Genomic DNA, 15,935 nt, shown 5'->3' with positions numbered 1-15,935 from the left:
CACTGCGATGGTGAGGAGGGGAAAAGCGAGTGTGGCATCAGGGCAAGAGGCTCCAGGCTTTGACCTGGAGGCCTTGGGTCAGGGAAACCCACGGGCAACTCCAAACAAGGTGGAAAAGCTGCAGCTCATCCTGGTAGGGAAGTGCATCCCCCTCCAAAAATCGTAATAATGGCCATGATGAAATGAAAAGCTGGGAAGTTTTGGTGCTGTGGTTAAAAGCGTAACCTCACATCCAGGGGAAAATGCAGGGCAGGATTTCTCCGTGAGGCATCGGCCAAACAGGTACGGCAGGAGCTGAGATCCTGAGATTGCAGGCAGCATTCCTTAAAGGAGAACAGACCTCTGCCCTATTCCCTGCAATATTCCCAGCCCTCCCTAAAGAGGCCGGAATGCTGCAGCCAACGTGGCCAAGAGCAGATCCAAAGCAGAGCTGCAGGAGAGCAGCAGGAGCAGCCCAGGAGCGTGGCCAGAGCCCGAAGCCCAGCCTGGCTGGTGACCCTGGCTCTCAAATGCCACATATTCAAAATGCTTGGAGGAGAGGGCCGAAGGATTTCGGATTCATTAAGGAGTCCAAGGTTGTAAGATGAGCCAGATCCAGGGACAGCTCGTTGGCAGCGATTCAAGTCCTTCCACAACGCAGCGCCGGAGGCCAGCGGCTCCCACACCGGCCCTTGCTGAGCTTGGCTCTTCCTGCAGCGAGCAGATGCCAGGGAAGATCATCCCAAACCTTTGTGTCAGGCAGCAAGGAGCCACCGAGCGCACCGGCAGCGTCTGTCCTGCTGCTGCCCCTCACCTCCCTACCCAAATTCTTCTATTTTCAGTGCTGATGTGAAAACCAGTCCAGTCTGAGTCATCACGGCCCAAAAAACTCGTTATATTGAAAATATGAGTAGCTCCAGAATACAGAGGATGGAATTTGAACACTTAACAGACATTCTTTGGAGGCAAAGGTAAAGCCAATCCCTGCTGGCCAAAGCTCCCTCCCGGCGGTGCGAGGCGGGTGCTGGGGTTGGTTACAGCCAGGGCAGCAGCCTGAAAGCCACAAGGACGTGATAGGAAAAGCTCCCCCGAGAGCTGGGTCAGTTCCAGCCTAATCCAGCCCCCGTGGGGAAAGGCATCCTGGCAGATGTTGAGCTAATGGAATAACCGCAGGCGCATCCCGCTCCAACGGCGCGTGGTGGAGGGAAGTGCCCAGCCACGGGCTGGTGCTGCTCCACAGGAGCCCCCTGCTTCAGAGGGGAAAATGTACAAAGCTCCTCAGGGCAAAAATAACAAATATCAACAGCAACAGGGACTCCGCAATCCCACGTTCCACTGCTAAAGTGAAAAGTCTCCCTTGGAGCAAGCACTCCAAGCCCAGTTAGGAGCTGTCAGCACTGGGCACGGCAGACCCTGGAACTCCCAGCCTTCATGGAATGAGTTCCTTCCCCAGTAGCAGCTTTGCAGGAATGGCCAGAGGTATTTTGGGGCTGGACTGGCACTGGATGCTTCCCTCTGCTCCTCTCTGTCCCCTGCAGCAATGAGCCAGGCAGGTGCCTTCCTCTGATGGACCTGCCTGGGATGAGAATCATCCACAAAAAAAGCGACGTCATCTTCTCAAAAATCCAGGATAATCCTGGGAAATGGCTTCTCTTGCTTCTGAGGTCTCCCAGCCAGCCCACCCTGTTCTCTACTCTCCTGTAACTACAGAAGCTGCTTGAGGTTTTCCCCTTTTCCCCCCAAAATGTAAAATGAAAGTGCATTCTCATAAAACAGCTCAACAATCATTGGATGCAATGCAGCGTTTGCTGCAGCTTTCCACATGTTTTCATGCATTGCAATGATGAGAGAGAAAATCTCCCCTCCTGCTCCATCAGAAACTTCAGGATGAAGCCAGTGACTGATCCAGGCAGTGGAAAATCAAACAAGGAATCCATTCTAGGCACAAGCATAGGGATAATTTTAGGAGTTCACAGAATCATAAAATCCTAGAATGGTTCGAGCAGGGGCCTCAAAACTCATCCAATTCCACCGCCTGCCATGGCAGGGACACCTTCCACTGTCCCAGGCTGCTCCAAGCCCTGTCCAGCCTGGCCTTGGACATTTCCACCTGTGCCAGGGCCTGCCCACCCTCCCAGCCAGGAATTCAGGCTTTTTTCTGCACCTTGGCTCCCTCCTCTTCTCTCTTTAACAACCAAGGGAGTCTTCACCCGCTGAGAGGCAGCTGGAGCACAGGGATCCTGTACAGATCCAGGAGTGACACCCCTGGGGGTTGCTCCCCCCTGAAAACCTCTAACAAAACCGAAGGGTTTTGTGTGTTAGCAATTTCCAAGCATCACCAATTTCCATCTCACAGGACACCCATTAAACCCTGCTGAAGCATTTTTCCTAGCTAAGGCTGTCTTGGAAGATGTAACGAAAAAAAAAAAACAGGAACAGAGGAGTGAAGTGCAGCCTCTGGAAGGGAAAACTTGAGGCAAAGCAAGGGCCAGAGCCTGTTAAACCACTGTGAGACTCAGCAGTGACTCACAGTTTGACTTTTTTCCCCCTCCTTTCTTAAGGAGGCCAGAGATACCTGTTCTTAAGCAAGAGCAGAGCCACTTCCTGGACAACCCCCTGCACGCCCCATTTCGCACCCATACAAACCACCTTCTGCAGAGCTCTGACTCACCCCTGCACCTTCCAGAGCTGACACTGGGTGAAAATTACACCACTCTGCTCTTGGGGTGCTCCCACTTTTGAAAGGGAGATGGATTGCGGGGCTCCACCTCGGCCTGAAGCCCTGAGAGCTTTTGCTCAGACATAATTCCGAAACGCGAGCGGCGCCGGAGCGCGCACGCGACCTCAGAAGAGGAACTGAGTCAGTCAGCGGTGGTGACACTCACTCACCAACCGCCCCTGGGAGCTGATGCTTCCCCACGAGACGAGGGGAAAAGGTTTTTTTTAAACTTCCAGAAAGCACCAAAGCTGAGGGGATTTCAGATTCCCCACACTGAGCCCGTCAGGTTGGACAGACATTAGAAGCAAATCCAAGATAAAAAGCACAGGCGTGTGTTAGAGGGAAGTCTGAGTCACAGCGCTCACACCGAGGCTGCTTCCACATCCTCAGCAGGTTCTCTGCCCCTGGCAGTGCCTTTTTTCCCATTCCCAAACCCCAGTGAGAAGGGAAATCACCTCAACTCCACAGCCCCTGTGCCCAGCTGTTCTGCCAACGTTTTGAAAGCGAGACACATTCCTTTGGAAGGGCTTGCGTTAGCGGGGATAATTTCCAGTTAGGAATGGCGGGCACGCTTTTTTGCAAGCCCTACCCGTGGGGACAGGGCCCTGTGACTGAGGGCAGAGCTCTGCTGAGGGCTGAGTCCCGGCACGGCCTGGTCTCAGGCTCGCCGCGCTCCGATGGGACGCGATAAGCGCCGGCATTTTGAAATGTGACTCACTGCTGCAGCGAGAGAGACACCGGTTCCCCCTGCTTGTCTCCCAGCTCCGAGGAGTTTAATTAAGTCAGAGTAAGTTCATTTACACAGCCACACCCTGGACTGAGAGCCAGGCAGAGCCTGAACAGCCTGGAAGGGGAAAGCTCCGGGGAGAATCGCGGCTGCGGTGGCCCCACGGCCCCTGTGCCCACCTGGCTGGACAATCGTGGAACCATGGAATAGTTGGGGTGTGAAGGGACCTCAAAGCTCAGCTCATTCCATAGGCAGGGATGCTGCTCACTAGACCAGGTAATGATGCTCCTGAGCATTCCCAAAGCTTTGCAAGGAGGAGGCAGTTCCAGGGCCGTGCCTGGCCTGGCACCTGCAGCTGCGGGAGCAGCCTGGGAGCCCCCGCCGTGCCCTGTGCCAGCAGAGCTCCGGCTGTGACCCCGCTGCCTGTCCCAGGGGATGGCAGCTGTCACAGGATCCAGATCCCACTGCTCCCCAGCCCCCCCGCAGCCCCAGCACCTGCCCAAGTCCTTTTATCGGCTCACTCGCGTCCTACTCAGGCACCACGGAGTCCCAAAGCCACATCTGTCGCTCCACAAGCACCCCTAGTCACTCATCGGCCCCTTTTGTCCATCCCTGCATGTTCCACAGCGGCCTCGTGGCTGCCCTTTCCCGGGAATTTCCTCCCTGGAACACGGCAGTGCCAGTCCCTCCCTGCCCTCACCTTCCCAAGTCACATGGGGCTGGCACCGAAGATGGAGAACCCTGACTATAAAGTGGGAATATTAAAGCAGCATCCTCCTTCTTCTACTTATAAAAATAGTCTCTCATTTAATTCTCAAAGGAATTACAGCCAGGCTTCCAATCTGGGAGATCCAGAACAGAGCCCTCTTTATGCCAGCACAACGCCCGACTGCGGCACCAGATTGCCCCTTTCTGCTTCTCTCATAATTCAATACAAGTGACATACCAGGAGAGCTCCGCTGTATAATTGCTTTATTTTCTGCTTATTAGTTCTTTACCAACACTACAGCCATATTGAGAACACAAAATTCCTGGGTACTTCAGTCAGGGAGATCACAGGCCACAAACTCAGTCACTTGGTCGGACACGATTGAACGCCATTCAAAACTTAACTCCATACATTCACACGAACACGGATCGATGCACTTGGAACTCCAGACTGGTTTGTTTCGTAGAGAATTCCCACTTTATCCTGCTGACAGCCACTACCTCATGCTGAGGTCCGGCTACAGCCTAGAAAGGATGTGTTGGAAGTGAAGCCTGTGGGTTTTTGTTCGGCGGCCGCAGCCGTTGGTTTCTGACGGCTCTGCCACACCTTCCAGTAACTTTTTCTCCCCCATCTCTTCCTCCCCACTCCCTCCCGGAAAAAAAAAAAAAAAAATTAAAAAAAAAAAAATCCAGAAGCAAAAGCAATTTCCTTTCACCTACAAAACAGAATTACAGAGTTACTTCTAAGGGGATACAAAACCCGTGAAGCCAACTTAATGCAAAGGCTGCCCCAGCGCTTGGAAACACAGGAAACCAACTCGGACAAAAAAGGAAGGTGTTGAAGTTGTCATGTTGACTGAGAATAGGTTTAAGAAAGTTCAAGAACCATTAATAGAGCTTCAAGTTTTCCAGTTTAGGCATTTACTTTGTGCTTGGCTATTTTATTGATGCTCCAGAAGAAAACAGTAACCATATTATTGTAATTTGAAGTTTTTATACCACCACACTGTTCATTAAGTTACAGCAACAGGAAAAGAAAAAGAAAAGCTAGAAAATAGAGCAATGATATTCCAATGGCAAAAAGCCTTGGATTAAAATAAACTAATCTCACTTCCTCTTCTTTAGGGCTGAGATGGAAGAGTTATTTCTACATTAAGCTTCTGCAGACTCTCTCTAATTCACAAAGTCCATCAGTGCTCTATCTTCTAGCACCAAGAACCCATCCAGTCCCATTTGCAACCCACATCCAGAAAAGTCTTTTTTTTTTTGGAACCGTACTCTAAAAGGACTTTGAAGTGCTCCAAAAGCATTGGATTTCAGAAGTGAATTCAGGACTTTTATCTTCCCATACATCTTTGGTAAGAGCTCCATGTACAAGGTACTCAGCATGCAGAGTCACCACTGCAGCAATGTAGTGTAATGCCCCCAATTCCATGTAAAACTTATATTCTTGAAAAGAGAAAACTATTAAGGAAAAAAAAAATAAAAAAAAGGAAAATAAAAGCCATTTTCTTCTGGTTTTGTAGCATACATTCCTAGAATTCCCCATCGGAGTTTTAACTCCTTGAGGAAATCTGAAGTTAATCCTTAAGGCTGAATAAGAACCAGCTGCTTTAACAGTTTGTGCACCCAGCGTTAATTAATACTCGATTGAGTTTTTATGCAAATACTCGCTCTGGGTGGGGTTTTTGACTGGCCAGTCCCAGCTACAGGCTGTGACATGGCTAACGAGCTGCTTTGCCCTTTAAGAACTAATTATGGAAGTTTACATTCAGCGTCGATTCTCTCTCTCTCCCCTCCCCGCTCTCGTTAGTAGTTACTCAATGGGCCTCAGACATCCAACGCAGCTCCCCTCCCTTTCCTACAGGACTACAGCAACACCCGGGACACGGGGAGGCTCCAGCCGCTCGCAGGAGCTCAGGCCAGGCTTGGAAAACTAAAGCAAGAAGTGATTTCCTCAAAATGGCCATTCCTGATGTCGAGCAGAGCTCGGTACGGAACTCGCCCCTTCTCGAGGCTCCAGCATGGGAAAAGAACAGTAATAATAATAATAACAACAACAGTTTCCTTCTTTCTGTTGGAAAGAATCAGGAATCCTTTCAAGGTTTAGGTGTCTCCAGCTGCCTTGAGATGGAAGCGAGAGGCAAATCAGAGCTGGACTTTTGCCAAAACATCTGATTTAAAGTCAAACTCGTTGCAACATTTTATTGCTGCATCTGCTGGAAAAGAGCCTCGGCCCGGGGACCGACACCAAGCAGTAAAAAACCTGCAACTTAAACCTCGTTTAAGACAAAAAAAAAAAAACAACCCAAAACCTGCTCAGTGCCTACCCTGGAACTACAGCATCGTTCATGCCTTGTTTGCTATGTGGTGCGGGGAGCTGGTTCTGCATCCCTCCTCATGCATGATGTATGGGCCAGAAGTTCCCAGCTGACATTCCAAAGCAGTTCTTACATTTCCCGGTGCCCCGATGCGCACTTTGAACACCTTACAGTGGAATTCCCACTCTCTGCCACTGCAGGCAAGAATTCCCCTCGTTAGCCTGAGCCGTGGAGCCAGACTGAGTCACTGTTTAGTTACAGATTAACAGAACTTTTTTTTCTTTTTTAAAAAAAAAAAGTCCTTAATATAAAAAGACAGACTGCGGTTTGATTTTAAGCAATGATTTTCAGTTTACTAGATGAAGTCGACCTAGCAACATATCCTGCAGGAATGCAAAAAAAGTAGCAATCTACAGCAAAGTGAGAGAAGAGAGAGAGAGAGAAAAAAAATATATATATAATCAAAAAAGTAGACCCAGAAAGCATACACTGAAAATGGACCCCCTCCCCCAACATTCCCCAAAATAATCAAACCAGCAAAGGGCTATCGAGAGGAAAAAAGGAAAAACAAAAAAAAAAGAACAAAACCAAAAAAAAAAAAGTTACTTAGCAAGTCTATAATGTGTCCTTCCCCTGTTTGCTGGAAGTCTGCCATAGCATCTAGTGCCTGTGTTCGTGTCACATTCGGAGGTTAGAGCATCCTAACGCCAAGCAGGAGGAGTTAGAACAGGAATCCAGCCAAGGGTGCAGGAGGAAAGGGTGGCAAGTGGAGAAAGGTGATCATAATCCTATGGATGCGGTTTTGTTTTTACTTTTCAGTAGAGAATCATTCTTCTGGAAAGCCACGTGGGTTATTTAATTTTTTTTTTTTTGTTTCTTTTTGTTTGTTTGTTTAATTTTTTTTTTGTTTTGTTTTGTTTCTTTAATTCTTTGTAGACTAAATAGTTCCTCTGCCATTAGGATTTATAATTGGACGTTAACCACGTCAGCCCTTCGTAGAGTCCATCCCCCGTCGTGGCACAGGAGGGCTGCACATACCAATTCCTATCCCTGATCCGGGTCAGGCCCAGTTTCTCCTGGATCTCGTGGGGTTTCATGGCGTCGGGCAGGTCCTGCTTGTTGGCGAAGATGAGGATGATGGCGTCCCGCATCTCCCGGTCGTTGATGATGCGGTGCAGCTCCTGCCGCGCCTCGTCGATGCGGTCGCGGTCGGCGCAGTCCACCACGAAGATGAGCCCCTGCGTGCCCGTGTAGTAGTGCCGCCACAGGGGCCGGATCTTGTCCTGGCCGCCCACGTCCCACACGTTGAACTTGACGTTCTTGTAGGTGACGGTCTCCACGTTGAAGCCCACGGTGGGGATCGTGGTCACCGACTGGCCCAGCTTCAGCTTGTACAGGATCGTGGTCTTGCCGGCCGCGTCCAGCCCCAGCATCAGGATCCGCATCTCCTTGTTCCCGAAGATCTTGGACAGCACCTTGCCCATCTCGGCGGCATCCAAGGGAGGGCGAGAGGGCGAGCGCCGGCCCGGCGGGGAAGGGCGGGCGGGGCTCAGCGCGGGCCGCGCATGGGGCGGCGGGGAGGCGGCTCCGCTGCTCCGCCGGGCCCGCGGCGGCGGCTCCGCCCGCTCCTGCCTCGGCTCCCGCCGCGGCGCCTCAGCTCATGGGTGCCGGCGCGGCGGCGGCGGCGGGAAGGTCCCGAGGGCCGGGGAAACGCCGGGGAAGCGCCGGGAGTGGCCGCGATGGCCCGGGAGCGTCCCGGCCGTACCTGAGGGCCCCGCGCGCCGCTCCCTCCGCCCGCGCCGCCGGAAAGGGGCCGCGCGCGCCCGCGCCCGCTTCCGCCCCGCCGCCGCCCCGCGCATGCGCCCGCGCGGCCCCGCCACGCCCCGCCGCGGCCCCGCCCTCCTTCCGCCCGCGCCTTCCCGCCCGCCCCGCGCGCCTGCGCCGACAGCGCCGCCCCGCCCCCGGCGGCTCCGCGGGAGGGCCGCGGCCTGGCCGCCGATTGGCCGGGGCGGGGCGGCGCGCGCGCGGCGCGCGGGGGGGCGGGGCCGCGGTGGGGAGAGGCGCCACGCGATCGCGCGTCAGAGCGGCGCGCGCGGGGCGCGGCTTCCAGGGGCAGGAGCCGCGGGACGGGGCGGGAGAGGGAGCGGGAGGGAAACCCTGCCGGGACATGGGGTGTGCGGCCAGGGAAACCCTGCCGGGACATGGGGGTGTGCGGCCAGGGAAACCCTGCCGGGACATGGGGGTGTGCGGCCAGGGAAACCCTGCCGGGACATGGGGGTGTGCGGCCAGGGAAACCCTGCCGGGACATGGGGGTGTGCGGCCAGGGAAACCCTGCCGGGACATGGGGGTGTGCGGCCAGGGAAACCCTGCCGGGACATGGGGTGTGCGGCCAGGGAAACCCTGCCGGGACATGGGGTGTGCGGCCAGGGAAACCCTGCCGGGACATGGGGGTGTGCGGCCAGGGAAACCCTGCCGGGACATGGGGGTGTGCGGCCAGGGAAACCCTGCCGGGACATGGGGGTGTGCGGCCAGGGAAACCATAGCACAGGTGCCCGGAGGAGCTGCGGCTGCCCCTGGATCCCTGGCAGTGTCCCAGGCCAGGTCGGACACTGAGGCTCGGGGCAGCCTGGGACCGTGGGAGGTGTCCCTGCCATGGCAGGGGTGGAACGGGATGAGCCCTTCCAGCCCCAGCCGTGCCGTGATTCAGCGATGCCTCATCGGGTTTTATGACTCCACGTTGTCTCGGGTCACTCCCTGTGATCCCCGCGGGTGAAACTCCACGGATCGGCGCTGGGGACACGCAGGGTTCGGGGCACATCCCTGCCCTGTGCCCGGGAGCTGTGCCCGGGCACGCCCAGCGCGGAGCGGAGCGGCTCCTGCACGCACACGCCGGGCCGGTCCCACAGCCCGCGGCCCGGGGCTGTGCCCGAGGAACGGGACACGGGAGCGGTGCCAGGACACGGGAGCGGTGCCAGGCTGCTCCTCCGGGCCGGGGCTGCTGGGGCACGGGGAGCACACCCAGCTCCTGTTGGGAGAGCCAGCCTGGGCTGGTGGCTGCTCCTGAGCTCGTGCAGTGAATGGGGGAAGCGGCACCTGGAGCTCAAATCCCGCAAAATCATGGAATCGCAGACTAGCCCGGCTTGGAAGGGAGATTAAATCCTGTCTCCTTCCATCCCTGCCATGGACAGGGAATCCTTCCATCAGGATGTACTTGATCTCTTTGGGGTCTCCTCCTGGAGGGCACAATGTGCATTCCCTTGAGGTTGTGTAGGATTGACTTCACCATATCTTCCCTTTCCCTTCAGAAATACCAAATTTTGAGTTGATTTATATGGCTGATGTCCTGGCACGTGGAAAGCAATCCCTCTTGGAGCTGCCCAAGGGAACGCTTTGGTGTCTTTAGGAGAACGGGAGGTTTCCTAGACTGCAGAACTGGGAAGAGATCGAGCTCTTTGTTGACCAGGGATAGGAGCGGCTGGAGCTGTGCCAGGGAGCTTTAGGCTGGAGATCAGGGAAAGGTTCTCCCCCAGAGGGTGATCAGTACAGGGGTTGGATCCGTGATCCCTGAGGGTCCCTTCCAGCTCAGGATTTCCCACCATTCTGTAATGTCAACAGAAGTTTTCGAGGAAGGCTTTGCTCTTTTCCTGCAGCGAGCCAGGAGGGAGGATGCCAAGGAAAACACGCCGTCCATGGCCTCCCCTGCTGACCCCAGGGCCCAGGAGTGTCCCTGCCTGCGCCGGGCACTGCCAGAGTTCACGCTCCGCTGATTAAACCAGCAGATAATGCTGCTAATTATCATACTGGATGGGGATTTACAGCAAGCCCTGATCCCGCTGGACGCAGCTGGTTCAGCCTCCTCCCTCACTAGCATGGGATATTTATCTAAACAGACAGCTAAATATTTGCGGGGGCTAAAATTAACCTCAGGATGTGGATATTGGTGGGGTTTCACTTGGCTCTGCTCCGTGTGACCATCTCCGTGCTGCTGAGTTCATTAAATCAGGCAGCACGGGACCACAAGGGTTCAGAATTGTAGGGAAAGGTGATGTCAGGAGCTTGAAGGTCCTTCCTTTGCCCATGAGCCAGAACCAGTCGTTCTTCCCTGGGCCTCGGAGCAGCTTTTTGTGCTGGCAGGAAATGACTTTTGGTGCTTTTGTTCCGACAGTGCAAAGCGTTGAGGGGAGGGTGTGCCCGTGCTGGGGTTGTTCTGCTTTCCTTTTCGAGAGCCGAGGGGCTCCTTTGGGGCGAGCAGCGTGGATCTCAAGGGTTAAATGAAAACAAAGCACAGGTGGTGGAACACGGGATGGGGTCTGGGATGCTCAGCTCCCCTCACTCCATGAAACCCCATGGAATGAGTAACTGTGGGGTGGGGAAGTGCCCTTTCCATCATCTGCTCCCCGTTTTGCACCCAGACGTGCTGTTCCTCGGGCCTCTCCTCTTGAGTCTTGGCTTTTTATTTCGCTTTGTTGGAGGCTACGTTGTCCCTCATCCTTGGGATTGCTGCACACAGCTTTGGCTCTGCCCGTTTCACCTGGCAAACAGCTGAACTCCTTCTGTCCTTTCCCTCCTGGAAAAGTGACGGGACCTGTGCAGCACCTGCCCAGAGTTTCTCTGAGCCGCTCCTGCACTGGAGCCTGTGGAGATCGGGCCCTCCCAGTGACTCAGCAGAGCTTCCTGCTCTCCTCTCCCCGCACAGGACCCTGCTCCCGTCCCTGTCATCCCTCTGCCTGCCCCTTTCCCGCTGTCCCTGGCTGTGCTGAGCTGCTCCGGGCTGTGCTCGCAGCTTCTGCGTGATCCATTGAGAGCACCCAAAATTGATTTTCCCCTGATCATCCACGGCTCAAAACCTGCCAGAGGGGAAGGATGAGCTGCTCATCATCCCACAGGAATCCCAGACTGGTGTGGGGATGTGGTTAGGTGCCCTGAGTGGCTCGGGGTGGAAGGTGGGGTCACCTCCCAGCTCCAGCAGGGCCGTCCCAGGGCGCAGCATTGTGTCCAGCTGCTTCTGGAATATCTCCGGGGAAGGACACTCCTCTCTGGGCAATCTGTTCCAGTGCCTGGTCAATGCACAGTAACGAGTTCCTCCTCAGAAGAGGAATGGGATTCACTCAGGCAAATGCTTTTCCACCTGTGCTGGGATTTATGCCCAAGGATCCTCCCTGCCCTTCAGGAAAACTTCCCAACCTCGGGAAGCACCTGCACCGGGGGAAGATTTGCCATGGCCTGGCTGTGCTTTTAAAGGAATCATTCCTGCTCTTTAGGAGGATAGAGAGCAACGAGACATTAGAGCACTCAGCACTTTGGGTCGTTAAGATCTCAAATTAGTCACTAATAAACTCCGTGCACGTCAGTCCTGGCGGCTCAGGGTTCCCAATCCCGCCGGGAATGGGGGAGAAGCTGGAGAGAGAGCACCACCTACTTTTGGAACAGTTTAGTGGAGACTCCTGTTGGTTTCCGTGAGTGCACAGGAAGAAGGGTAAACAGGAAGCAAATGGAAATAACTTCAGTAAATTAAAAATAAATAAATAAATAAATAAGGGCTTTGCTGTCTGAGGGATCCCACTGCTGCGTCCCTGCAGCTCACCTGGGAGAGCCAGGACATAACACAGCCTTTAAAATGGGAAATGGTTTGGAAAGACGGGTTCTTATTTTTAGGAAATGGGTGGAGGGGGTGGAAATTTGTCACCGCAGATGAAGTGGGATGGTTTGAGCAAAGCAGGTTCTTCATCTCAGGGTGGATATAAATCTGCTCCCTGTAACCCCCCTCAGGGAAAGAAATGTACCTCTGGGCACTATCTACTCCTTATAGCTCAGTCTTACACTGCTGATTGATTTTCAAGGTAAAATACCCCCAAAAAGCACTTAAAACACCCCAATATGTTCTAAAATTGAGGAAGATACCCGAAAATACCTGAAAAACGTGAGCTTTTAGGAGGGGTTCAGTTTCACACACCTGCCTGAGAATTAAAACCCTCCTCAGGCCCTTGGCAGCAAGTTACTGGGTAGCCCGCAGGAGTTAAATATTTTAAAAGCGAGTTGAAGGTTTTAAAAGCGAATTAAACGTTTGAAAAGCGAGGTAAATGTTTGAAAAGCGAGCACTGGCTGGCAGTGCATGGGGTGTCCCGTGTACCTGCCGGAGATTTACAGCCCAGAGAGCAAAAAGCGATTACGGTTATGACGTGAGCAGGGGTTGCAGCAAATACCTGTGGGACCTTGTGGGAGCTCAGCTGGGCCTGGCTGCTCCTTATCTTTCCTTCTCCCTCCTTATCTCTCCTTATCCGTGAGGAACCCCTGGGAGGGCGGTGCAGGTACCAAGGTTTGCATTTGTTGTTTTCCATGGATTCGCACGGCTGTGTTGCCGTGTTCTGCCCTCCACCGTGGGAGGTGAAACGCCAAATCAACCAAACCTCGAGGAAATTGGTACTCGTCAGTCAGAGAATTTTTATCTCTCTGGCTATAAATCAAATGCCAGCCACTTTGGACCGTCAGGCCAAAGCTGTTTTGACGTGGTGCAGCCCATCTTTCCTTGCTTCCCTCTTGACAGAGATGGGAAAAGCCTCTGTTGCACTGATCCTTCAAAGACCTTTTGTGGCTTTCCAAGGAAGGAAAAGGGAATATAATAACGCTCCGGGTCCGGTATCTGTGTTAGATAAATTCTCCCGTTGTGAAAACAAATGACATCCTCGATACAACAATGGCATTCCAGGGGTAGATTTGTCATGGAGATATCTGACACAATGGGCTGAGTCAGGGAGAGACGCCTTTCCCAGAGCACTCGGCCGGGTCATTCCTGCCTGTGGGCAGGGAGGGGTGGGGATGGTTCCCATGGGTGTCTCAGCCCTGTTTCCTGTGATTTTGGATGCGGCAGCGGCTGGGATTGGCAGGAAGCTGAAGCTGAAACCTTCAAAGGTGTCTGTGCTACAGGTGAAGTGGCACCAGAGACATCCCTGGATCTTCCCATGCCGTTAATGAAACGGAGGAGGGGAGGTGGGATGGGGTGTTGGAGAATATCCCGACAGCAGTCGGTCTCTGTCAGCCTGGCTGTGCTGAAATGATGCCGTGAGGATCCTGAAGAATCCATAAAATCCCACTGCTACCCTCAGGAGAAAGCCTTGTCCTGGTCTCCGGGTATTCTTCCCCTTGGAAGCGAGGAAGACTTTCCAAAGAGGGCTCCAGGGAAACCTCAGAGCCACTTCCAGGGCCTAAAGGGGCTCCAGGAGAGCTGGAGAGGGACTGGGGACAAGGGATGGAGGGACAGGACACAGGGATTGGCTCCCACTGCCAGAGGGAGACTGGGAATTGGGAGTTCTTTATTCAGAGGGTGGTGAGGAATTGAAACAGGTTTTCAATATCTTTGGATGCCCCTGGAAGTGTCCAAGGCCAGGTTGGACAGGGCTTGGAGCAGCCTGGGACAGTGGGAGGTGTCCCTGCCATGGCGGGGGGTGGAACAGGATGGGATTTAAGCTCCTTTCCCACACAAACCATTGAGGGTTTCTATGATTTCAGAATATTTAGGGTTTTTTTTTAATACGTCATAAGTACATGCAGATGTCTCTACAGGTACTGTTGGCAAACAGGCTGGGCCCTCCTTTCCCACGGTGTTCTCAGGAGCAGGGAGAGAAAATGAGGAGAGGGATGGGAACTGCCTGACCAAATCTTCATATGCCCAAATCCTGGATCACCACCACGGCAACACCAGCCTGAAAAACCCCGAAGCCTTAACAAGAATAAGAATAACTTGAGGCCCATGGTGGGATTTTGGGGTGTCCTGTGCAGGGCCAGGACCTGGACTTGGTGATCCTTCCGGATCCCTTCAGCTCAGGTTCTCTTCTGTGATTCTTTTGTTGCTTTGCCCTCGGGAGGAGGAGTTTTGGAGCTCAGTGGGATCCCCAGGCTGGTTATTTGTGGGGCTGGAGCCTGGCTTAGCCGTAGCTGTGTGCACAAAGCCCCAGCTCCAGATCGCAGTGGGATCCTGGAGCAGCTGCTCCCGCTGTGGGATGAGCTGCAGAGGGCAGGGAGCTCAGGGCTGAGCTCCCGAGCTGTCCCCAGCTCTGGCTGGGCTCATTTTCCATCTCAGCTTTCGGTGCTGCCCCTGGGCACGGCTCTGTCAGACCCTCTGTCTGCATCCTCACTGTGCCTGAGCCCTCCTCAGCCTGCCGAGGCCATTCCCATCAGATTTCCTCTAGGAAATCACGTCCCCTGCTTGCCCAAATCCCTCCTGCTAAGTTTTTTTTCACCTAGGGAAAAACGTGTGTGTCTGTGGCAGGCAGAAGAATCCCCGTGTCAGTGGCAGGAGGGGGGTGCCTGGATGTTTATTTCTCTGGGAATGGTTTGCCTTTCTCCCTTGTTTGTGGCTGCCAGGCCTCCCTCTCCTCAGGCCTCGACCCCGAAATCATTATCCTAATGCCTTTAGCCAAAACTCCAGCTGTCACCAACAGCTCTTCCTTAAGGAGATAAAAAGAGCCCAGAGCAAGATCTGGGATCTCTCCCGTGCAGCCCTGACACCCTTTAGGCTTCAGGCTTGTGCAGCACTGGGGGAAATCTTATTTTCCTTCTCTGAGATGGGATTGCCCTGTGGACTTTAGCCCTGGACTTTGCTGCGGGGGCTCGGGACGGGCTGGAAGAAGCGCTCAGACACGAGCGGGGCGGGCAGGGCAGGGCAGGGCAGGAGGTGCAGCCCTGCTTGGGCAGGACACGCTGGCCTTGACCTCTGCACCGGAGAAACACAATTCCGTGAGCCATCCAAGGGGAGAAACCAGCCGGATATTGCCATGGGATACCCGGGGCAGGTCTCTGTGACAGAGGCAAAACACAGAGTCAAGATGAAAAATCCTCAGTGAAGGTGTTCCCAGGCAGCTGCAGGGGATGGATAAAAGCAGGAAGCTCCTGAATTTTATTTCTTACTTTAGGTTTTTGTCATTTTTATGGCCTTTGCTGAGAATCACTCAGCTCATCACACCTGCAGGGAGCAGGCTGCCTCTCAGACATTCTGCAAACCCTTCTGAGCTCTCTCTGGGCACATCCCAGAGCAGGACCACGAATTTAAATCTCCTGCCTACAGCAGCACAACCTGGCCTGTCTAAACCAAAGCGTTGTGTCGGATGCTCTCTTGCCTCCTGCTCCTGCCGCTCCTCCCACGGCGCTGCTGCAGCACCGAGGAGCTCCCGAGGCCGCAGGAGCGGGTCCCGGAGTGATGGGGAGCGCTGGCAGCACCGAGAACCGGCCGGGCACGGTGGCTTGTGCCTGTAATCCAAGCTCCGGGGAGGCTGAGGCTGGCGGATCGCTGAGCCCGGGGGTTCTGGGCTGCAGGCGGCTGTGCCGAGCGGGCGTCCAAGCTAAGGCCGGCATCGATATGGTGACCCGCGGGGAGCCGGGGGCCACCAGGTCGCCTAAGGAGGGGTGAACCGGCCCAGGTCGGACACGGAGCAGGTCAAAGCTCCCGTGGCGGTCGGTAGCGGGATCGCGCCTGTGAGCAGAGCCT

The 15,935-nt window shown here is 54.4% G+C and overlaps 1 protein-coding gene across 1 annotated transcript; it reads right to left on the bottom strand.

Moving 5' to 3' along the window:
* Positions 1-6,780: 6,780 nt before the first annotated feature.
* ARF6 (ADP ribosylation factor 6) lies at positions 6,781-8,252 on the bottom strand. The gene has a single exon (XM_040067876.2). It carries the CDS (start codon positions 7,936-7,938, stop codon positions 7,411-7,413), a length of 528 nt encoding a protein of 175 aa, XP_039923810.1. The 5' UTR covers positions 7,939-8,252; the 3' UTR covers positions 6,781-7,410.
* Between the last annotated feature and the right edge of the window lie 7,683 nt (positions 8,253-15,935).

This window comes from Hirundo rustica, chromosome 6 (genome assembly GCF_015227805.2).
Source record: "Hirundo rustica isolate bHirRus1 chromosome 6, bHirRus1.pri.v3, whole genome shotgun sequence".
NCBI classification, from domain to species: Eukaryota; Metazoa; Chordata; class Aves; order Passeriformes; family Hirundinidae; genus Hirundo; species Hirundo rustica.
This window is presented reverse-complemented; position numbering and strand designations above follow the sequence as displayed.